This window comes from Aegilops tauschii, chromosome 4, assembly GCF_002575655.3.
Source record: "Aegilops tauschii subsp. strangulata cultivar AL8/78 chromosome 4, Aet v6.0, whole genome shotgun sequence".
NCBI lineage: Eukaryota > Viridiplantae > Streptophyta > Magnoliopsida > Poales > Poaceae > Aegilops > Aegilops tauschii.
Window position 1 is genome coordinate 22,953,028 of NC_053038.3, and position 24,155 is coordinate 22,977,182.

Below are 24,155 nucleotides of genomic sequence, written 5' to 3' on the forward strand. Positions count from 1 at the left end.
GAGTAAGTGCTACGACAATTCCCGGTACACATTTATAAGCAGTATTTCGGTTTAAAAAGAGTGAGATGGATAGCTCATGGTAGCAGTCAAGGCATATTTTCCAGACTTGACACAGTAGCAGTTTGACATTTTTCAGACTTGGACACCGTAACAGTTTAAGCGGCGCAGCAAGGCGCGCGTATGCTTCTAGTGTCCATTGAAGCCAAAACTGAGGTTAGGGGCCTCAATTGCTGTGGCATGAAGAAACTTAGAGCTGGAAAATGTGTCTGTAAAGAATCAACTCGAGATGGCAAACACTACCAGCCGGAAACATTTTAAGGAGAGGGGGCAACAACATAGATTCAGACCGCTGTCTCTGTGCTTATGTAACTACTGGTACATCGAAATGACATGTCGTCACTCGCTCCCTAAGATGATATAGCAGATCAGATGCCTGGTCCACTCCACAACCTGCAAAGCAAATCACACTCCCTCTTAACAACCAACGACGGACACCCGAGGCAGAAGAAGCAGCATGGTATGCACCAGAACCTGAATGAACCTGCTTACCCAGTCCGTGGGGCAGAGAGATCTGTAGATCTGAACGGCGATCGGTGCTCTGGAACGGTGACCCCGTGCGTGCTGGTTGCTTTGTACTGGCGCTGAGCGGTGGAATCACCGAAGGAGAGAAGCCAAGCCACGGTGGCAGGTTTTTGTCCCGGGCGGAGGCACGTGTCACGGTGCGCACACGTGTACACATCCACCATCGATGCTAGTACGACTCAACACCAGGTTCCACATAGACGACGCCAAGGTTTCAGACAGCCTAGCTGGAACTCACGATCGACTTCACATCATGTACAGATAGGACTGACTACCAAACTAGTTAGAGAATTCAACAGGGCTGGTCAATTTGCTCAGATAATCTGCACTGCATCACCCCTTAAAATCCACAACCTGGATCTAAGATGCTTTTGTCAAATTTAGTGCCATTCTTGACAATATATCATCCATGGAAGCGGACAAGGAGTTGGGGTTCCTCATGCTAGTGTGATGTGAAATGCAGCTGTTGTCGTGCTCGCCCTGCTTTCCCTACCAAGTTATGACAAAACGCAAAAACAATATCTGAGTGTGCCACAAACTCATCATAGCCCCTCCGTTCCATAGTTCAAACTAAAACCATGACCAGAATTATGTAACGAGGGGAGTATTTATTTACACACAAATCAACTCTACGTTAGAAATTAGTTTCAAAAAAAAAAGAAAAACTCTACGTTTGAAACACATAGCAAGAAGCCAGGTGGTTTGAGACACAAGCATGAGAAGGTATGGCTATACATTTATTCATGCCTAGAGCAGAGCACACATCCTCAGCAATTTATTCATGGCCAGATGCTCAAGCATGAGAAGGTACTATATTCAGATCACTAAAATGGCAGATAAATTTTAGTAAGCTTACAAACTTAGAATTTTCAGCACCTTAAAACAAGCATGGTCCCACTAGCACATCTGAATAAGTGTATTCTAGATTCCAATAACAAGTGACAAGGGTCAAGATCACCAAGCATGGTTTTAAGACATTTTAAAATTAACACACGCTGAAACTGCAACACATGGATCAACTGAAACTCTGAAATTATGCATATGCCAATGCAAACGTCACTTTTTATGCCACAAAGCCCACTGCAAATGTCCTCTACGATTGTCCTAAGTCAAACTTCTTTTAAATTTGACAAGTCTACAGAAAAATATACCAACATCCACAATGCCAAATTAGTTTCATTACGTTCATCATAAATATATTTTCATACTATATATATTCATATTGTGGACACTAGTAACTTCTCTATAAACTTGGTCAAACTTAGGACAAACCTAGTACTTTAAATAGGAGTATTTTGGAACAGAAGGAGTGCTCCATATGAGTTTTCTAAGACTACCCAGAGAAGTGCTCAATAAAATTCAACATGTTTCATGGGGCGTCTGGGGACGAGGTGAAGCCAAGTAGCCAACACAGTGGCGAGAGGGTGAGGCGACAAGGGGCTGCGTGGGTTTCAGGGTTTCAAGCTGGGAGTCTCACAGTGTGGAAGGACTAGTTGAAAATAGGATATGCCTTTAAAATACCATCATTTCTTCATTAAAGATAAAAAACTTGCAGATATACTGGCGAGGATGCCTTTTGTTTAACAGGCAACAGTGCAATTTCTAAAATCAAAAGTATATATTTGCTACGATCTGATCTTCACAAAATATATTTGCTATTTTACAACATTAACAAACAACAGATTATGTTATCCAGCACAATTTCTTTGGTTTCAGCAGTATGCACTGATTGTACAGGACTAGTACAGAAATGGCCAAATGGGTCAATTGCTCATACAAGATATTACAAGATATTACCCTCATGTACATTGTGACACATATTTTATCAACGTGGCAATCAACAAACGCAAAACACAGAGCAGAGCACGATCAACTATCTTAACTGCTCTCATATGACTACATATGAACACTTAACTCTAGCTGTACTCTCTCACAAAAAAATTCAATCCAAAGAAACAACAAAGAATGACTATACATAATGGACTATATTTCTACCATAGCCATTGATCTAAGGCTAGTTATTCAACAGGCTTCAGCACCTGCGCACACTGATAATCATTGTCTAGAACTCAGAAGTTGAGCCAAACAAAAGCACTTTCTATTCATTCTTGAATGAAGTGTATAATAAAATTATAGTGAGACCTAACACAATCGGAATGTTTTTTTGACATGGTAGCTCAGTCATTTCAAGTCTCATTTTAATATAGCTTAATTAAAAAGTGATACATGTCTCTAGAACTGAATACTGAAGTGCATAACAAAAAAAGGAAAATAAGAAAGTTGGCACCTCTTGAGACTAATGTTGAAAGAACCACATAAATCTCCACAATGAAGATCAAGACTGAGCATTTGCCCTCTGCAAAAATGATAGAAAATGAATCCGAAGCAATTAACTGGTTGTACAAAAAATGAACTCGGTTTGTTTAACCTGCAAATAACACTTCAAAAGCAGTCGATGTTTGGGCATGACAGTTGCATACTTGCATTATGGCACCGACAGAAAAATAAGATACATAGGTCCAGTTCTGAATCATCACAGAAATATCCGAATATACTTAGGTTACAGAAATAGAAAGGCTGGTTTGCAAACAGGAAAAGATAATTGTTCAATTGTTATGATGTTTGTACCTCATAAGTACTAAATCTCGACACAGTTGGTGGCCCTGAATTATACCCAGGAAGGATCTCCACCTCTTCTGCGGCAGATTGCTTCAGTGAGATGCATAGACGGTGTCATTTCTTCTTGGAGGTCTATCGGGAACTGATCCTGGCTTAAACTTTGACGCCTCATGCCTAGCAAGTTCTGGAGGGACGGGACTATTGCTCTGAGTAAGCATCTGTTTCAGATCGAAGAAAATATCAGTGTTATCCAGGGTCAAGAATGAAGTTGCAAGTCCCTTCTTTCCTGCACGCCCTGTTCTTCCGATGCGATGTGTGTATGTATCAACTGAACTAGGCATCTCATAGTTAATAACATGAGCCACATCAGGAATATCAATACCACGCCCTGCAACATCAGTCGCTACAAGAACATTGAACCTGCGGTTCCTAAATCCATCAAGGCTGATCTCCCTCTGATCTTGTGACTTCCCTCCATGCAGTGCTGTGACGCGGAAACCTGCCTTGTCCAGATCCTTAGCACGGTTGTCTGCCGACTTCTTTGTGTTGCAGAATACAATGGCCGTCTTGTCCCCAAGATCTGTGAGTATCTTCTGGAGTCGTGACATCTTCTCTGACTCCTTCACCATGATCACGTTTTGGGTTATCAGATCTGTGGCCTTGCCAGCTGTACCAATTGTGACGACAACTGGGTTACGGAGGTACTTCCTAGCAAGGCGCTCAACTGCAGGTGGCATGGTAGCACTGAACATATAAGTTGTCCTGTAAATCCTCTTCTCATCCAGTTCCTCTTCCTCATTCTCAGGTTTCAGGTTACTTGATGGCATCGCATCAAGGACACCAACAACCTGTGGCTCAAATCCCATATCAATCATCCTATCAGCCTCATCAAGTACAACATAGTTGCACTGGTTGAGCACAGCATACCTTCTCTCCAGACAATCAAGAAGCCGACCAGGCGTTGCAATTACAACTTCACAGCCCTGCCTGATCTTGAAACCTTGCTCCTCAATCGACTGACCACCAACAATGGAAACGACTTTAATGCCTAGATAGGTTGCAAACTTCACCGTCTCTTCCTCAATCTGTTGAGCAAGCTCACGAGTAGGTGCCATGACAACAGCATAAGGACCCTCAGCCTCATTGTCCTCGCTTATAGGCGGCAGGCGAGTAATGTACGACAGCATAGGAAGCACAAAAGCGGCAGTCTTGCCCGAACCAGTCTCTGCAATACCAATGACATCACGCTGCTGGAGACCAAGCGGAATGGCAGCCATCTGGATGGGTGACGGTTTCTTGTACCCAACCTTCTCAATAGCACGAAGCAGCTCAGTCCCAAGCTTGCTCTCGGGCCAGTTGCGCATCGGCCGGGGTATGCGAGACCCCTTGTAGGAGATATTGAAGTCCTCCCGGAAAATACGCCAATCCCGCTCCGTCATCTCCTCGATGCCCTTCTCAGACCAGTGCCTGTCCACCCGCATGTCGAAGGCGTCGTACATCTCCGCGGCGGCGGCCTTCTTCTTATCAGCCACATCATCCTCGGGCCGGTCCTCCACGCCGAACTTGCGGCGCTGCTCAGCGCGGGTCTCCTTCTCAAACACGGCGGCCGCCTTCTTCTGCTCGCGCCGGTCGATGCCGGCGAGGAAGCCGCGGCCGTAGAGCAGGCGGGCCTCGTGCGGCGCCTGGTAGAGCATGTTCATGTCGCGGCTGGTGTCCTCGGTGTTCTCCCAGTCGAAGGAGAAGCGGAACTTCTCCGAGGGCTTGATGACCCGCTTCTTGGGCTTCTTGGACCCCAGGTACTGCTCCTTGATGGCCTCCAGCTCCTTCTCCCGCTCCCGCTCCGCCATCTTCTCCAGCCGGTCCTTCTCCCTGTCCTTGTCCCGCTCCCCGCGCTCCCTGTCCCGGTGCTCCCGGTCCCGGTCCCGGTCGCGGTCGCGGTCACGGTCCCGGTCCCGGCGGGAAGGCTCGTCGCGGTCGCGGTCGCGATCCCGATCTCGGTCCCGGCGGGAGTCGTCGTCGCGGCGGCGGTCCCGGTCCCGGTCCCGGTCCCGGTCGCGGTCCCTGTCCCCCCTGTCCCGGTCGGAGGGGTCGCGGTGGGAGGAGGAGGAGTCTCGGGGGGCGCCGGACGGGGGAGGCGGCGGAGGGGGCCGGGGGAGCGACTGGAGGATGTCGAGCGCGGAGCGGCGCTGGTCGGCGACGGCCGCCTGCCGGCGCTCGAGCGCGAGGCGCTGGCGCTCCTCCTTGGAGAGGAACACCGGCTTCGCCTCCATGGCGTCGAAGGAGCGCTTCATGGCGGCGGCGGCGGCGCGGCAGAGCGAGGAGATGCCGTGCCGATGCGTGCGGGTTGGGGGAGGGTTTGCGGACAGGTGGGGAAAAAAAAGATCAGGCTGCATCCGAGACCGACTGTTCCTCCAAAGAGAAACCGACCTGGAACTTGGGCCGTAAGAGGACTTCAGGCCGGGCCGCATTAGATTGAAAGGAATCAGCCTGGAGGGTGGTGCTATTGGGCCGGCCTAATAACTAGGTACTTTGCCATTTTTTCTTTTTTTTTTCTATCCGAAAGAGGCTTCGGATTTATTATTGATCGAACTAGTGGTACATACGCCTGAAAATAGATCAAAGTTCTGGGGGTTATGTTCTTTGTCCTGAACCGGTCGATGGCACGCCGCTGAAGATGTCTCTCCCTTGCCGAAGCCACCCAGTCGTTGCTGAGTGCGAGAAGGAAGTAGTTTTTATTTCCATTTGTTTTGTTAATTTATTGTGTTGTGTTTTTAGTATTCTATTTGTAGTTTAAAAGGTTTTTTAGTTCATATTTCCATTCATTTTACAACTATTTTTCGTGGCGAGTACATGAAGATCTTTTCTAATATACACAAATATTTTTTTGCGGGATATACACAAACATTTTATTATTGAAGTCGTGAGCATTTTATTTTTAAATGCATGCATATTTATTCTAAAATGTATTGCCGTATTACTCTTCAAGATACACACATAAAAACTATTGATAGTAATGAACATCATTTTTTGAAATATATGAACATATCCACAAATACTAATCCCAAAAATAGTTTTACATATGGAACAAATTTGGTTTGTGATTTATTCGTGGCCATTTTTAATACATGAAAAATTAAAAAAATAGTAGGCGGGACTTTTGTTCTTGGCCTATGAAAATGGTTTTTAATATTTTTATTTAACACGGTCTTGAATATATATTTTTGTTTTAAAAAATGTAGTTAAATGTTTATTTTTTGAAAAAGTATGTGTTAATGGGCCACTAACCCACTTAAGTCACTCTCAAGGAGAGGTGGCTCCCTCCTGCCTAGGATTTTAGATGTCCTTTTCACATCTGTAATCTACAACTATTAAAATTAAAATTAAAATATTTCTACTACTCATGGAAGAGGCATATTAAATTTATAACTAAAATATGCCTATTGTTGTAGGCGCGCCAACTACTCAACACCCGCTTTTGCCCAACTGGCTCATAGGCTCCACCACCACCACCCGATAAGCATATGGTGTCACACAAGCTGAATGTTATCCACTCGCGCCCACGCCAGGTAAGACCAAGAAGTAGCTGGTCGGGTTCATTGTGTACCAAGATGTCATCTACTACGTTGGCGGTGGACAATCGGTTGCCGCTCCCACCCCCTTTGTCGACTCAAAGGCCACCGTTGACATGAACTTGTTAAGACCGCAAGGAAACAATGCTTTAGGAAAAAAGAAAAGGATTGAAAGAATACGAAGAGGCTTGCTAGATTTATAAGAGAGATGGTGTACTCCAAAATTCAATCATGGCACCTAACTAGGCTGGCTAGGCACACTATGTGTTAATGGGCCACTAACCCACTTAACTCACTCTCAAGGAGAGGCAGGCTTCCTCGCATCTAGGGTTTTAGATGTCCTTTTCCCATGTGTATTCTGCAACTATTAAATTCGGATTAAAATATGCGTATTGCGCATGATAGAGGCATATTAAATTTATAACTAAAATATGCCTATTGTTGCAGGCACGCGGACTACTCAACACCCGCTCGTACCCAGCAAGCCCTAGAACTGGCTCACATGCTCCGCCGCCAGCATCCGATGTCACACAAGCCTAGTGTTATCCACTCGCGCCCACGCCAGGTAAGACCGAGACGTAGCTAGTCGAGTCCATTGTGTACCATGGCGTCATCTACTATGTTGGCGGTGGGCAATCAATCGCCGCTCCCATCCACTTTGCCGGCTTCGTGGCCACCTTTGACTGAACTTGCTAAGATCACGGGGAAGCAATGCTTTAGGAAAAAGAAGAGGATTGAAAGAATATGAAGGTGTTGGCTAGACTTATAACGAGAGATGGTGTACTCAACTATTAAATTTGGAATCTGAACATGCTGGCTAGATTATAGTGTGTGTTAATGGGCCACTAACCCATTTAACTCACTCTCAAGGAGAGAGCAGGCTTTCTCCCGCCTAGGATTTTAGATGCCCTTTTCACATGTGTAATCTACAACTATTAAATTTGGAATTAAAATATGCCTACTGCTCATGATAGAGGCATGATATATTTATAACTAAAATATGCCTACTATTGCACGTATGCCGACTACTCTACACTGGCTCATGCCTGGCAAGCCCTAGAACTGGCTCACAGGCTCCATTGCCACCATTCGATGATCCTATGATACAAGCCAAGTAAGACCGAGATGTAGCCGGTCAGCTCCTTGTGTACACGACATCGTCTACTACGTTGGCGGTGGGAAATTGGCCACCACTCCCGTCCCCTTTGCCGGCTTCGAGGCCACCTTTGACATGAACTTGTTAAGATCGCCTGGAAGCAATGCTTTAGAAAACAAGAGGATTGAAAGAACATGAAGAGGCTGGCTAGACTTATAATGAGAGATGGTGTACTCCAAAATTCAAACCCTGGCACCATCATTGCAAAACTCGGAATGGCGCCTTCTCTCCAAGTCGTGGTTCCATCTTGGTAAAACTTCAAAATAGAATGTTGGGTTTCTATTTGTAGGATAAACACGTCCAGGAAAGGTCTAACCCTAATCGATATGCTATGCATGAGCCATGCAAGTGCAGAAAGCACACGCACGCAAGGGAGGGACCCATGCAAGAGAGGCGGGATATTAATTGTTGTGATATTTTACTAATTAATGCCAAGTGATTCTAGCGCGCTAATGGGGCAAATTTGAAATAGGAAAACCACCCCCCTTGTGCCCTGGTCTTACCAAAATGGCCCTCCGGAGTAATAATCCCGCGGGAAATGGGGTACTAGATAACAGGGATATAAATAGAAGGAACTTCCACAAAGCATACACTCTCCATTTGACATTATTACTCATATCGGTCTAGTCTTAAATCAAACTTTATCAACTTTGGCCAAATTTATCAAAAATGTAACAACATTCACAACACCAAATCAATATCTTAGGCCCATGATGGAAGATATTTGCACAATATATTTATTTGGTGACTTAACAAACAGAACAACAACGGTTTACAAAGAAAAAAGCAGTTTCACAATGCCACAAAAAAATTGTGCATACTCTATAACATAAAACTATTGTGTTTGGTTAGAGCTACCAGCCCTAGGTACCAAAGACACCGCGACAGGTAGCACGTCCGTGAATCCATCTCCCCTACGCTCATCTTTGGCTCTTGGGTGTTCTTCTTATTGATGTCGAATAGATCGGGACCTCCAGGGTCTTTTTTATTTCTTTTTCTTCTCCTTCTAAAATCAAAATGTATAGAATTCCTTTGCATTGGCGGCGTTTTCGTCTGGTTTTTTTCCTCATGGTCTTCATTCTGTTTTTTTTTACATGGTGATGAGTTTTATCAGATCGACTCTCCAGGACTACACCATAAACTGTGACACTAATGCTAGGTTGGACACAAACAAGGTTTCTCTATTTTCTTCTCGACGAATGATATTGTTACTTAAACGTCAATCCAACACATGGATGAGACAATCTACATTCTACTCACATTGTTGTTGTTCTCGTCATGGGCAATCAAGACACGGTAGGGAAGATATATAGCTAGGGGCGACAGGTTGACAGACAAAGAGATCCAACACAGCCCAACAGCTCATGGACTCGATGGTAGCACTTATTTTGCGAATGAAATATTGTATTACTCAATCACAAGGTCCATACAATCAATCACTGCAAACTCAAACGCCTCTGAAGGCTCCGAACCTAACCAAGTCATGGTTTTGCCTTCTAGACCAGCAAACTGAGCTAGACTATCACTAACCTTGTTTTGACTACACAGTACAACACATACATAGTATAATATGGTGGCAAATTAAAAAAAACCAAGAGCACGCCAATAACGTACTCCCTCCGATCTGTATTATTAGACAAATAATATGGATCGGAGGTGTTGATTATGTTATTTGTGCATGTATATTGACTAGGCCTACCTCTCTAGTTTATTGTATAGATTGAGGTAGAGGCCCCACCTTGTATTTATATATACCGTGCACATTGCACCGAATCAATACATCGTGCAATTACAACATCATACATGGTATCAGTTTTTAGGTTCTAACCTAGCCTTCCGCTGCCGCCGCCGCCGCCCGATCTCCCCTGCCGCCGCCCATCCACTCTTCGGCCGCCGCAGCCTTTTTCGCCTCGCCCAACCCCGCGTGATCCCGCAAGCCCACGCGCTGCATGCCCCTCGTGATCCCGCGCGCTGCCTGCCTCCTGTCGTGCGCCGCATCGCGCCAGCCGCTAGCCGCCAAGCCTCGCGCTGCCTGCCTCCTGCCGCGCCCTGCATCACCGCATCGCGCAGCTCGCTAGCCTGCTCGCTCGCCAGCTGTTTCTCGGTTGCATCTCCCAAAGTCGAGCCACCTGCCGCCCACGCCCGATCCCGCGCCTGCTGTCGCCGCTGCAACCGAGTCAACCGAGTCGCCCGCACCGTCCCGTTTCCGCCATGTCGTCCGTCACCTCCTCCGCGTCCACCAACTCCAACCCGTTCGCCGACGCCAACCCTCCCGACGTCAACGACATCCGCAAGCTCAACATCTTCGAGCGGGTGCCAGTTCATCTCTCCCAGGCGGACTCCTCGTACCACGCGTGGAAGACGTATTTCTCCCTCGTGTTCCGGGAGTATCATCTCATGGACCACGTGGACGGCACCGTCGACTCCAGCCTCGTTCCCGAGTTTCATGACTGGTCCACCATCGACACCACGATCATCCGCTGGTTTTTCCTCACCATCACGCCCGACCTCTTCCAGACGGTCGTGACGGACGGTGATGATGCCTGCGCCGTGTGGACCAAGCTGAACGGGCTCTTCACCGACAACAAGCTCCAGCGTCGCGTTTTTTGCAGCAAGAGTTCTTTGGGTGTCATCAGGACAACACCTCCATCGACGACTATTGTCGCCGCCTTAAGACTCTCGCCGATGAGCTGCGCGATATTGGCGTCAAGGTCGATGATGACCTCCTCCTCAGCACGCTCACCGTCGGGCTCAACGAGGATTTCGGCAACGCCGCGGGGAACCTCAGCCTCATCCCCAACCCGTCCTTCGCCAAGTTCGTTGCGTACCTCCGCTTGGAGGAGCGGCAGATGAAGCAGGTGAAGACGCGCGCCATCCACACCGCCCTCGCCGCCGGCACCACCCGCGGCGGTCCTCCGGCGCCTCCCGCTGCCCCGACGTCCCAGCAGCGTCATCAGGCGCCTTTCCCGGCGCCCCAGCAGCCGGGGCTCCTGCCACTGCCGTACGGCCCGCCCGCACCCCCCGCTCCTCCCGCTGAAAAGCGCTGAGGGGGCCGGCGCGGTGGCCGCCGCGGCGGTCAGCAGCAGCAGCAGTTTCCGGCGCCGCAGCAGCTCCAGGTGCCGCCCCCATGGGCCTCCGGCTACAACCCCTGGACCGGTGTCATCCATGCGTACACCATGCCGATTCCACGGGCTCCTGCACCGACGCTTCCCGTGCCGCGCCCACCGGCGCACCAGGCGTACTACGCGGCTCCGCAGCCGTACGGAGGATACCCACCGCCGCAGATGAGCGGCGCCTATGGTCTCCCTGCGGCCCCACCGCCGCCCTCGCCGGCCCTGCCGCCGGCACCTTGGGATCCGACGCTCCTCGCCGCACTGCACGCTGCGCCTACGCCGACCAACTACACTGGAGGCGGTGATTGGTACATGGACACCGAGGCTACGGCTCACATGTTTGCTCATCCTGGTAATCTTGCCTCCTTCACTCCTGTCACCCCCGACCGCCGCATCATTGTCGGCGACGGTTCCACACTACCTATCACACATGTCGGGCACACTTCTTTTCCTTCTACTTCTATGCCTATTACTTTGTCTAACATACTTGTGTCACCTCATCTTATTAAGAATCTTGTTTCCTTTTGTTGTTTAACTCGTGAAAATCCTGTTACTGTTGAATTTGACGAGCTTGGTTTTTGTGTCAGCCTCGACGAGCTCTATCCGGTGCATCCGCCGTCCACCTCCACCACCGCACCGGTTGCTCTCTCCGCTGGCGTCGATCTCTGGCACGCTCGTTTGGGTCATCCCAACCCCGTCACACTTCGTCATATTCTTAAGAGTTTCAATTTCAGTTGTAATAAGATAGAGGATCACACCTGTCATGCCTGTCGTGTCGGCAAACATGTTCGCCTTCCGTTTAATACCTCCACCACCATAACTTCTTTTCCGTTTCAGTTGATTCATAGCGATGTGTGGACCTCTCCGGTTCCTAGTAATTTGGGCTATTTATATTATCTGGTTATTCTTGATGATTATTCTCACTATGTGTGGACGTTTCCTTTACGACGAAAGTCGGATGCACTCTCCACTTTGTCGGCTTTTTACTCCTATGTCAGCACGCAGTTTGGGCGTCCCATCCTTGCTCTTCAGACTGACAATGGAAAAGAGTTCGATAATCTTGCTTTCCGCACTTTTCTGTCGCACCACGACACCTTTTTCGTCTCACATGCCCATACACTTCACAGCAGAACGGTCGAGTCGAACGTGTCCTTCGCACTCTGAACGACTGCGTTCGGACGCTCCTGTTCCACGCTAATGTGCCGCCTCGTTTCTGGCCGGATGCACTCGCTACTGCTTCACTTCTCCTTAACCTTCGCCCTTTCCGCCCACGGTGGAACTATGCACCTCACCATCTTTTTTTTGGTACGCCCCCATCTTATGATGACTTGCGTATTTTCGGGTGCCTTTGCTATCCTCGCACTGCGGACTCCGCTCCTCACAAACTCGCACCTCGTTCTATCGCTTGCATCTTCATCGGCTACCCTTCCAACTCCAAGGGATATCGGTGCTACGATCCCGTCTCCCACCGTGTGTTTACTTCTCGGCACGTTTACTTTGATGAGCATGTGTTTCTGTTTCAGTAGGTACCTCCGGCTGTTCCTCCCGCCACCGGTGACGCGGGTTCCTCGACGCCGTTCCGAGGGCGCTCACGGGCCTCTCTTGGCCCGCCCCTGGCTTTGAGGCGCGCGCCCCACATGCGGCGCCCCCCGGCGCCCGCGGCCTCCTCGGCGCCCCCTGTTGGAAATATGCCCTAGAGGCAATAATAAAATGGTTATTATTATGTTTCCTTGTTCATGATAATTGTCTATTGTTCATGCTTTAATTGTGTTATCCAGAAATCGTAATACATGTGTGAATACATAGACCATAACATGTCTCTAGTGAGCCTCTAGTTGACTAGCTCGTTGATCAATAGATGGTTACGGTTTCCTGACCATGGACATTGGATGTCATTGATAACGGGATGACATCATTAGGAGAATGATGTGATGGACAAGACCCAATCCTAAGCATAGCACTAGATCGTGTAGTTCGTTTGCTAAAGCTTTTCTAATGTCAAGTATCATTTCCTTAGACCATGAGATCGTGCAACTCCCGGATACCGTAGGAATGCTTTGGGTGTACCAAACGTCACAACGTAATTGGGTGGCTATAAAGGTGCACTACAGGTATCTCCGAAAGTGTCTGTTGGGTTGGCTCGGATCGAGACTGGGATTTGTCACTCCGTATGACGGAGAGGTATCTCTGGGCCCACTCGGTATTGCATCATCATAATGAGCTCAATGTGACTAAGTAGTTAGTCACGGGAACATGCATTACGGAACGAGTAAAGTGACTTGCCGGTAACGAGATTGAACGAGGTATTGGGATACCAACGATCGAATCTCGGGCAAGTAAAGTACTGATTGACAAAGGGAATTGTATACGGGATTGCTTGAATCCTCGACATCGTGGTTCATCCGATGAGATCATCGTGGAACATGTGGGAGCCAACATGGGTATCCAGATCCCGCTGTTGGTTATTGGCTAGAGAGGTGTCTCGGTCATGTCTGCATGATTCCCGAACCCGTAGGGTCTACACACTTAAGGTTCGATGACGCTAGGGTTATAAGGAAGGTTTGTATGTGATTACCGAATGTTGTTCGGAGTCCCGGATGAGATCCCGGACGTCACGAGGAGTTCCGGAATGGTCCGGAGGTAAATATTTATATATGGGAAGTCACCATACGGTCACCGGAAATATTCGGGGGTATACCGGTATTGTACCGGGACCACCGGAGGGGTTCCGGGGGTCCACCGGGAGGGTCCACCTGCCCCGGAGGGCCTTATGGGCTGTAGGTGGAAGGAAACCAGCCCTAAGTGGGCTGGGCGCCAACCCCCCTAGGGCCCATGCGCCTAGGGTTTGGGGGGAACCCTAAAGGGGGGCGCCCCCCTTGCGTGGGGGGCATGTCACCTCCCCCTGGCCGCCGCCCCTCCCACCAGATGGGATCTGAGGGGGCCGGCCCCCTCTCCCTTGCCCCTATATATAGTGGAGGGGTGGGAGGGCATCCACACCTTTCCCAAGGCGCAGCCCCTCCCCTCCCCAACACCTCTCCTCATCCGCGTGTGCTTGGCGAAGCCCTGCCGGAGAACTGTCACTCCACCACCACCACGCCGTCGTGCTGCTGTTGGAGCCTTCTTCCTCAACCTCTCCCTCCTCCTTGCTGGATCAAGGCGTGGGAGACGTCACCGCTCCGTACGTGTGTTGAACGCGGAGGTGCCGTCCGTTCGGCGCTTGGATCATCGGTGATTTGGATCACGACGAGTACGATTCCATCAACCCCGTTCTCTTGAACGCTTCCGCTCGCGATCTACAAGGGTATGTAGATGCACTCCTCCCCTCTCGTTGCTAGTAAACTCCATAGATTGATCTTGGTGATGCGTAGAAAATTTTAATTTCTGCTACGATCCCCAACAGTGGCATCATGAGCTAGGTCTATGCGTAGTTTCTATGCACGAGTAGAACACAAGTTGTTGTGGGCGTCGATTTTGTCAATTTACTTGCCGTTACTAGTCTTATCTTGATTCGGCGGCATCGTGGGATGAAGCGGCCCGGACCGACCTTACACGTACGCCTACGTGAGACAGGTTCCACCGACTGACATGCACTAGTTGCATAAGGTGGCTAGCGGGTGTCTGTCTCTCCCACTTTAGTCGGATCGGATTCGATGAAAAGGGTCCTTCTGAAGGGTAAATAGAAATTGGCATATCACGTTGTGGTTTTGGCGTAGGTAAGAATCGTTCTTGCTAGAAACCTATAGCAGCCACGTAAAAGTTTGCAACAACAATTAGAGGACGTCTAACTTGTTTTTGCAGCAAGTGTCATGTGATGTGATATGGCCAGAAGGATGTGATGAATGATATATGTGATGTATGAGATTGATCATGTTCTTGTAATAGGAATCACGACTTGCATGTCGATGAGTATGACAACCGGCAGGAGCCATAGGAGTTGTCTTAATTTATTTATGACCTACGTGTCAACTGGAACATCATGTAATTACTTTACTTTATTGTTAACCGTTAGCCATAGTAGTAGAAGTAATAATTGGCGAGACAACTTCATGAAGACACGATGATGGAGATCATGATGATGGAGATCATGGTGTCATGCCGGTGAGGATGATGAACATGGCGCCCCGAAGATGGAGATCAAAAGGAGCAAAATGATATTGGCCATATCATGTCACTATTTGATTGCATGTGATGTTTATCATGTTTTATATCTTATTTGCTTAGAACGACGGTAGCATAAATAAGATGATCCCTCGCTAAAATTTCAAGAAAGTGTTCCCCCTAACTGTGCACCGTTGCGAAGGTTCGTTGTTCCGAAGCACCACGTGATGATCGGGTGTGATAGGTTCTAACGTTCGTATACAACGGGTGTAAGCCAGATTTACACACGCAATACACTTAGGTTGACTTGACGAGCCTAGCATGTACAGACATGGCCTCGGAACACAAGAGACCGAAAGGTCAAGCATGAGTCGTATAGCAGATACGATCAACATGAAGATGTTCACCGATGATGACTAGTCCGTCTCACGTGATGATCGGACACGGCCTAGTTGACTCGGATCATGTATCACTTAGATGACTAGAGGGATGTATGTCTGAGTGGGAGTTCATTAATAATTTGATTAGATGAACTTAATTATCATGAACTTAGTCTAAAATCTTTACAATATGTCTTGTAGATCAAATGGCCCACGCTAATGTCAACCTCAACTTCAACGCGTTCCTAGAGAAAACCAAGCTGAAAGACGATGGTAGCAACTATACGGACTGGGTCCGGAACTTGAGGATCATCCTCATAGCTGCCAAGAAAGCATATGTCCTTGAAGCACCGCTAGGTGAAGCACCCATCCCAGCGAACCAAGACGTTATGAACGCCTGGCAAACACGTGTTGATGATTACTCCCTGGTCCAGTGCGGCATGCTTTACAGCTTAGAACCGGGGCTCCAAAAGCGTTTCGAGCAGCACGGAGCATATGAGATGTTCCAAGAGCTGAAAATGGTTTTCCAAGCTCATGCCTGGGTCGAGAGATATGAAGTCTCCGACAAGTTCTACAGTTGTAAGATGGAGGAGAATAGTTCCTTCAGCGAACACATACTCAAAATGTCTGGGTTGCACAACCGCTTGTCTCAGTTGGGAGTTAATCTCCCGGATGACGCGGTCGTTGACAGAATCCTTCAGTCGCTCCCACCTAGCTACAAGAGCTTTGTGATGAACTTCAATATGCAGGGGATGGAAAAGACCATTCCTGAGGTATTCAATGCTGAAATCAGCAGAGGTGGAGATCAAAAAGGAACATCAAGTGTTGATGGTGAATAAAACCACTAAGTTCAAGAAAGGCAAGGGTAAGAAGAACTTCAAGAAAGACGGCAAGGGAGTTGCCGCGCCCGGTAAGCAAGCTGCCGGGAAGAAGACAAAGAATGGACCCAAGCCTGAGACTGAGTGCTTTTATTGCAAGGGAAACGGTCACTGGAAGCGGAACTGCCCCAAGTACTTAGCGGATAAGAAGGCCGGCAATACCAAAGGTATATGTGATATACATGTTATTGATGTGTACCTAACCAGCGCTCGTAGTAGCTCCTGGGTATTTGATACCGGTGCAGTTGCTCATATTACTAACTCAAAGCAGGAGCTGCGGAATAAGCGGAGACTGGCAAAGGACGAGGTGACGAGGTGACGATGCGCGTCGGGAATGGTTCCAAGGTCGATGTGATCGCCGTCGGCACGCTACCTCTACATTTACCTAGGATTAGTTTTAAACCTCAATAATTGTTATTTAGTGCCAGCTTTGAGCATGAACATTGTATCTGGATCTCGTTTAATGCGAGATGGCTACTCATTTAAATCCGAGAATAATGGTTGTTCTATTTATATGAGAGATATGTTTTATGGTCATGCCCCGCTGGTCAATGGTTTATTCTTAATGAATCTCGAACGTGATGTTACACATGTTCATAGTGTGAATGCCAAGAAATGTAAGGTTGATAATGATAGTCCCACATACTTGTGGCACTGCCGCCTTGGTCACATTGGTGTCAAACGCATGAAGAAAGTCCATGCAGATGGACTTTTGGAGTCTCTTGATTATGAATCATTTGACACGTGCGAACCATGCCTCATGGGCAAAATGACGAAGACTCTGTTCTCCGGAACAATGGAGCGAGCAACCAACTTATTGGAAATCATACATACTGATGTGTGCAGTCCAATAAGCGTTGAGGCTCGCGGTGGCTATCGTTATGTTCTCACCCTCACTGATGACTTGAGTAGATATGGGTATGTCTACTTAATGAAACACAAGTCTGAGACCTTTGAAAAGTTAAAGGAATTTCAGAGTGAGGTTGAGAATCAACGTGACAGGAAAATAAAGTTCTTACGATCAGATCGTATAGGGGAATATTTGAGTCACGAATTTGGCACACACTTGAGGAAATGTGGAATTGTTTCACAACTCACGCCGCCTGGAACACCTCAGCGTAATGGTGTGTCCGAACGTTGTAATCGCACTCTATTGGATATGGTGCGATCTATGATGTGTCTTACCGATCTACCGCTATCATTCTGGGGTTATGCTTTAGAGACTGCCGCATTCACTTTAAATAGGGCTCCGTCGAAATCCGTTGAGACAACACCGTATGAATTATGGTTTGGAAAGAAACCTAAGCTGTCGTTTCTTAAAGTTTGGGGATGCGATGCTTATGTCAAGAAACTTCAACCTGAAAAGCTCGAACCCAAGTCGGAAAAATGCGTCTTCATAGGATACGCTAAGGAAACCATTGGGTATAGCTTCTACCTCGGATCCGAAGGCAAGATCTTCGTTGCCAAGAATGGGTCCTTTCTGGAGAAAGAGTTTCTCTCGAAAGAAGTAAGTGGGAGGAAAGTGGAACTTGATGAGATGACCCCTCTCGAACCAGAAAGTAGCGCAGCACAAGAAAATGTTTCTGTGGTGCCTGCACCGACTAGAGAGGAAGTTAATGATGACGATCATGATCAAGTTACCACTGAACTTCGTAGGTCCACAAGGACACGTTCCGCACCAGAGTGGTACGGCAACCCTGTCCTGGAAATCATGTTGTTGGACAACGGTGAACCTTCGAACTATGAAGAAGCAATGGCGGGTCCAGATTCCAACAAATGGCTTGAAGCCATGCAATCCGAGATAGGATCCATGTATGAAAACAAAGTATGGACTTTGACAGACTTGCCCGATGATCGGCGAGCGATAGAAAATAAATGGATCTTTAAGAAGAAGATGGACGCGGATGGAAATGTTACCATCTATAAAGCTCGACTTGTCGCTAAGGGTTATCGACAAGTTCAAGGAGTTGACTACGATGAGACCTTCTCACCCGCGAAGCTGAAGTCCGTCCGAATCATGTTAGCAATTGTCGCATTCTACGATTATGAAATATGGCAAATGGACGTCAAAACGGCATTCCTTAACGGTTTCCTTAAGGAAGAATTGTATATGATGCAGCCGGAAGGTTTTGTCGATCCTAAGAATGCTAACAAAGTATGCAAGCTCCAGCGATCAATCTATGGGCTGGTGCAGGCATCTCGGAGTTGGAACATTCGCTTTGATGAGATGATCAAAGCGTTTGGGTTTACACAGACTTATGGAGAAGCCTGTGTTTACAAGAAAGTGAGTGGGAGCTCTGTAGCATTTCTCATATTATATGTGGATGACATACTATTGATGGGAAATGATATAGAATTCTTGGAAAGTATAAAGGCCCACTTGAATAAGTGTTTTTCAATGAAGGACCTTGGAGAAGCTGCTTACATATTAGGCATCAAGATCTATAGAGATAGATCGAGACGCCTCATAGGTCTTTCACAAAGCACATACCTTGACAAGATATTGAAGAAGTTCAATGATCAGTCCAAGAAGGGGTTCTTGCCTGTATTGCAAGGTGTGAGATTGAGCACGGCTCAATGCCCGACCACGGCAGAAGATAGAGAAAAGATGAGTGTCGTCCCCTATGCCTCGGCCATAGGGTCTATTATGTATGCCATGCTGTGTACCAGACCTGATGTAAACCTTGCCGTAAGTTTGGTAGGAAGGTACCAAAGTAATCCCGGCATGGAACACTGGACAGCGGTCAAGAACATCCTGAAGTACCTGAAAAGGACTAAGGATATGTTTCTCGTTTATGGAGGTGACAAAGAGCTCGTCGTAAAGGGTTACGTCGATGCTAGCTTCGACACAGATCTGGATGACTCTAAGTCACAAACCGGATACGTGTACATTTTGAATGGTGGGGCAATCAGCTGGTGCAGTTGCAAGCAAAGCGTCATGGCAGGATCTACATGTGAAGCATAATACATGGCAGCCTCGGAGGCAGCACATGAAGCAATCTGGATGAAGGAGTTCATTGCCGACCTAGGAGTTATTCCCAATGCATCGGGGCCAATGACTCTCTTCTGTGACAACACTGGAGCTATTGCCCTTGCCAAGGAGCCCGGGTTTCACAAGAAGACCAGGCACATCAAGCGTCGCTTCAACTCCATTCGTGAAAATATTCAAAATGGAGACATAGATATTTGTAAAGTGCATACGGATTTGAATGTCGCAAATCCGTTGACTAAACCTCTTCCACGAGCGAAACATGATCAACACCAGAACTCTATGGGCGTACGATTCATCACAATGTAACTAGATTATTGACTCTAGTGCAAGTGGGAGACTGTTGGAAATATGCCCTAGAGGCAATAATAAAATGGTTATTATTATGTTTCCTTGTTCATGATAATTGTCTATTGTTCATGCTTTAATTGTGTTATCCGGAAATCGTAATACATGTGTGAATACATAGACCATAACATGTCCCTAGTGAGCCTCTAGTTGACTAGCTCGTTGATCAATAGATGGTTACGGTTTCCTGACCATGGACATTGGATGTCATTGATAACGGGATCACATCATTAGGAGAATGATGTGATGGACAAGACCCAATCCTAAGCATAGCACTAGATCGTGTAGTTCGTTTGCTAAAGCTTTTCTAATGTCAAGTATCATTTCCTTAGACCATGAGATCGTGCAACTCCCGGATACCGTAGGAATGCTTTGGGTGTACCAAACGTCACAACGTAACTGGGTGGCTATAAAGGTGCACTACAGGTATCTCCGAAAGTGTCTGTTGGGTTGGCTCGGATCGAGACTGGGATTTGTCACTCTGTATGACGGAGAGGTATCTCTGGGCCCACTGGGTATTGCATCATCATAATGAGCTCAATGTGACTAAGTAGTTAGTCACGGGATCATGCATTACGGAACGAGTAAAGTGACTTGCCAGTAACGAGATTGAACGAGGTATTGGGATACCGACGATCGAATCTCGGGCAAGTAAAGTACCGATTGACAAAGGGAATTGTATACGGGATTGCTTGAATACTCGACATCGTGGTTCATCCGATGAGATCATCGTGGAACATGTGGGAGCCAACATGGGTATCCAGATCCCGCTGTTGGTTATTGGCTAGAGAGGTGTCTCGGTCATGTCTGCATGATTCCCGAACCCGTAGGGTCTACACACTTAAGGTTCGATGACGCTAGGGTTATAAGGAAGGTTTGTATGTGATTACTGAATGTTGTTCGGAGTCCCGGATGAGATCCCGGACGTCATGAGGAGTTCCGGAATGGTCCGGAGGTAAAGATTTATATATGGGAAGTCACCATACGGTCACCGGAAATATTCGGGGGTATACCGGTATTGTACCGGGACCACCGGAGGGGTTCCGGGGATCCACCGGGAGGGTCCACCTGCCCCGGAGGGCCTTATGGGCTGTAGGTGGAAGGGAACTAGCCCTAAGTGGGCCGGACGCCAACCCCCCTAGGGCCCATGCGCCTAGGGTTTGGGGGGAACCCTAAAGGGGGGCGCCCCCCTTGCTTGGGGGGCAAGTCACCTCCCCCTGGCCGCCGCCCCTCCCACCAGATGGGATCTGAGGGGGCCGGCCCCCCTCTCCCTTGCCCCTATATATAGTGGAGGGGTGGGAGGGCAGCCACACCTTTCCCAAGGCGCAGCCCCTCCCCTCCCCAACACCTCTCCTCCTCCGCGTGTGCTTGGCGAAGCCCTGCCGGAGAACTGTCACTCCACCACCACCACGCCGTCGTGCTGCTATTGGAGCCTTCTTCCTCAACCTCTCCCTCCTCCTTGCTGGATCAAGGCGTGGGAGACGTCACCGCTCCGTACGTGTGTTGAACGCGGAGGTGCCGTCCGTTCGGCGCTTGGATCATCGGTGATTTGGATCACGACGAGTACGACTCCATCAACCCCGTTCTCTTGAACGCTTCCGCTCGCGATCTACAAGGGTATGTAGATGCACTCCTCCCCTCTCGTTGCTAGTAAACTCCATAGATTGATCTTGGTGATGCGTAGAAAATTTTAATTTCTGCTACGATCCCCAACAGTGGCATCATGAGCTAGGTCTATGCGTAGTTTCTATGCACGAGTAGAACACAAGTTGTTGTGGGCGTCGATTTTGTCAATTTACTTGCCGTTACTAGTCTTATCTTGATTCGGCGGCATCGTGGGATGAAGCGGCCCGGACCGACCTTACACGTACGCCTACGTGAGACAGGTTCCACCGACTGACATGCACTAGTTGCATAAGGTGGCTAGCGGGTGTCTGTCTCTCCCACTTTAGTCGGATCGGCTTCGATGAAAAGGGTCCTTCTGAAGGGTAAATAGAAATTGGCATATCACGTTGTGGTTTTGGCGTAGGTAAGAATCGTTCTTGCTAGAAACCTATAGCAGCCACGTAAAAGTTTGCAACAACAATTAGAGGACGTCTAACTTGTTTTTGCAGCAAGTGTCATGTGATGTGATATGGCCAGAAGGATGTGATGAATGATATATGTGATGTATGAGATTGATCATGTTCTTGTAATAGGAATCACGACTTGCATGTCGATGAGTATGACAACCGGCAGGAGCCTAGGAGTTGTCTTAATTTATTTATGACCTACGTGTCAACTGGAACATCATGTAATTACTTTACTTTATTGCTAACCGTTAGCCATAGTAGTAGAAGTAATAATTGGCGAGAGAACTTCATGAAGCACCACATCCAAGGCGCAGCCCCTCCCCTCCTCAACACCTCTCCTCCTCCGCGTGTGCTTGGCGAAGCCCTGCCAGAGAACTGTCACTCCACCACCACCACGCCGTCGTGCTGCTGTTGGAGCCTTCTTCCTCAACCTCTCCCTCCTCCTTGCTGGATCAAGGCATGGGAGACGTCACCGCTCCGTACGTGTGTTGAACGCGGAGGTGCCGTCCGTTCGGCGTTTGGATCATCGGTGATTTGGATCACGACGAGTACGACTCCATCAACCCCGTTCTCTTGAACGCTTCCGCTCGCGATCTACAAGGGTATGTAGATGCACTCCTCCCCTCTCGTTGCTAGTAAACTCCATAGATTGATCTTGATGATGCGTAGAAAATTTTAATTTCTGCTACGATCCCCAACACCCCCGGCCTCCTCGGCGCCCCTGGCGCCCACAGCCTCGTCGGCGCCCCCGGCCGCCTCGACGCCCCCGCCCCCCGCGCCTCCGGCACCTGTGGCCGGTCTGGTCACCCGCGCCCGTACGGGCGTTTTTCGCCCGAGCTCGCGCTACGCCGCGGATGACTACGTCCATGCGGCGTCCACCTCTGAGTCGTCGCCCTTGCCACCCTTCGTCCGAGCCGCTCTTCGTGACCCGCTCTGGATGGCTGCGATGCAAGAGGAGTTTGACGCCCTGTTTCGCAACCGGACGTGGCAGCTTGTTCCCCGTCCCCGGCACGCCAACGTGATTACCGGGAAGTGGGTCTTCAAACACAAGATTCGTCCTGATGGTACTCTTGATCGCTATAAAGCACGCTGGGTCGTTCGGGGCTTCAGACAGCGTGCTGGCATCGACTTCACCGACACCTTCGCTCCGGTCGTCAAGCCCGGCACGATTCGCACGGTTCTTCACCTTGCGGTCTCCTGTGCTTGGCCGGTGCACCAGATGGACGTCTCCAACGCTTTCCTCCATGGTCACCTCGAGGAGCAGGTCTTCTGCCAGCAGCCCACCGGGTTTGTTGACCCGGCGCTTCCCGACGTGTGCCTGCTCTCGCGGTCCTTGTATGGACTCAAGCAGGCTCCGCGCGCTTGGTACCAGTGCATCGCGGCGTTTCTCCACCAGCTTGGGTTTCGCTCTACCCGCTCGGACGCCTCGCTCTTCGTCTATCATCAGGGCTCCGACACGGCCTACTTGCTGCTCTATGTCGACGACATCATCCTGACGGCATGTACGGCTGGTCTCCTCAGTCAGCTCACGGCTCGTCTTCGCGCTGAGTTCGCCATCAAGGACTTGGGCCATTTGCACTACTTCCTCGGTGTCGAGGTGGTGCGCCATCCAGATGGCTTCTTCCTTCATCAGCGGAAGTACGCTCATGAGTCTTGGAGCACGCCTACTCCGATGCAGACTGGGCGGGCTGTCCTGACACTCGTCGTTCCACTTCGGGCTATTGTGTCTACCTTGGACCCTCACTTATCTCGTGGTCGTCCAAGCGGCAGCCTACGGTCTCTCGTTCCAGTGCTGAGGCTGAGTATCGTGCGGTGGCCAACGCCGTCGCCGAGTGTTCGTGGCTTTGCCAGCTGCTTCAGGAGCTTTCTTGCCATGTTGACCGTGCCACGGTGGTCTACTGCGACAACGTCTCGGCGGTCTACCTCTCTGCTAACCCGGTACATCATTGCCGGACCAAGCATATTGAGTTAGATATTCACTTTGTTCGGGAACATGTGGCTCTTGGCCATATTCGTGTTTTACACGTCCCTACTTCCCAACAATTTGCAGATATCATGACCAAGGGCTTGCCTACGGCGTCTTTTGAGGAGTTTCGGTCCAGTCTTTGCGTCAGCCGCGGTGCCGCTTCGACTGCGGGGGGGTGTTGATTATGTTATTTGTGCATGTATATTGACTAGGCCCACCTCTCTAGTTTACTGTATAGATTGAGGTAGAGGCCCCACCTTGTACTTATATATACCGTGCACATTGCACCGAATCAATACATGGTGCAATTACAACATCGTACAGGAGGGAGTACCATATTTTTTGTTAATGCAAGATATCCCGCGTGCATGCAAATGCTATACAC

The 24,155-nt window shown here is 48.8% G+C and overlaps 1 protein-coding gene across 4 annotated transcripts; it reads right to left on the reverse strand.

Annotated features, from left to right (window-relative positions):
• Positions 1-80: 80 nt before the first annotated feature.
• Positions 81-5,609, reverse strand: LOC109780750 (DEAD-box ATP-dependent RNA helicase 21). 4 transcript variants are annotated; one of them, XM_040386118.3, is made up of 4 exons: positions 3,211-5,584; positions 2,870-2,938; positions 550-1,071; positions 81-450 (listed from the first exon to the last, which is right to left on the reverse strand). In XM_040386118.3, exon 1 carries the CDS (start codon positions 5,490-5,492, stop codon positions 3,294-3,296), a length of 2,199 nt encoding a protein of 732 aa, XP_040242052.1. In that variant the 5' UTR covers positions 5,493-5,584; the 3' UTR covers positions 81-450; positions 550-1,071; positions 2,870-2,938; positions 3,211-3,293. The 4 variants fall into 4 exon arrangements, with proteins under 4 accessions (XP_040242052.1, XP_040242053.1, XP_073352219.1 ...); XM_040386119.2 differs by lacking the exons at positions 81-450; positions 550-1,071 and adding an exon at positions 2,323-2,630; XM_073496118.1 differs by lacking the exons at positions 81-450; positions 550-1,071 and having other exon boundaries at positions 2,767-2,938; positions 3,211-5,609.
• Positions 5,610-24,155: the final 18,546 nt, after the last annotated feature.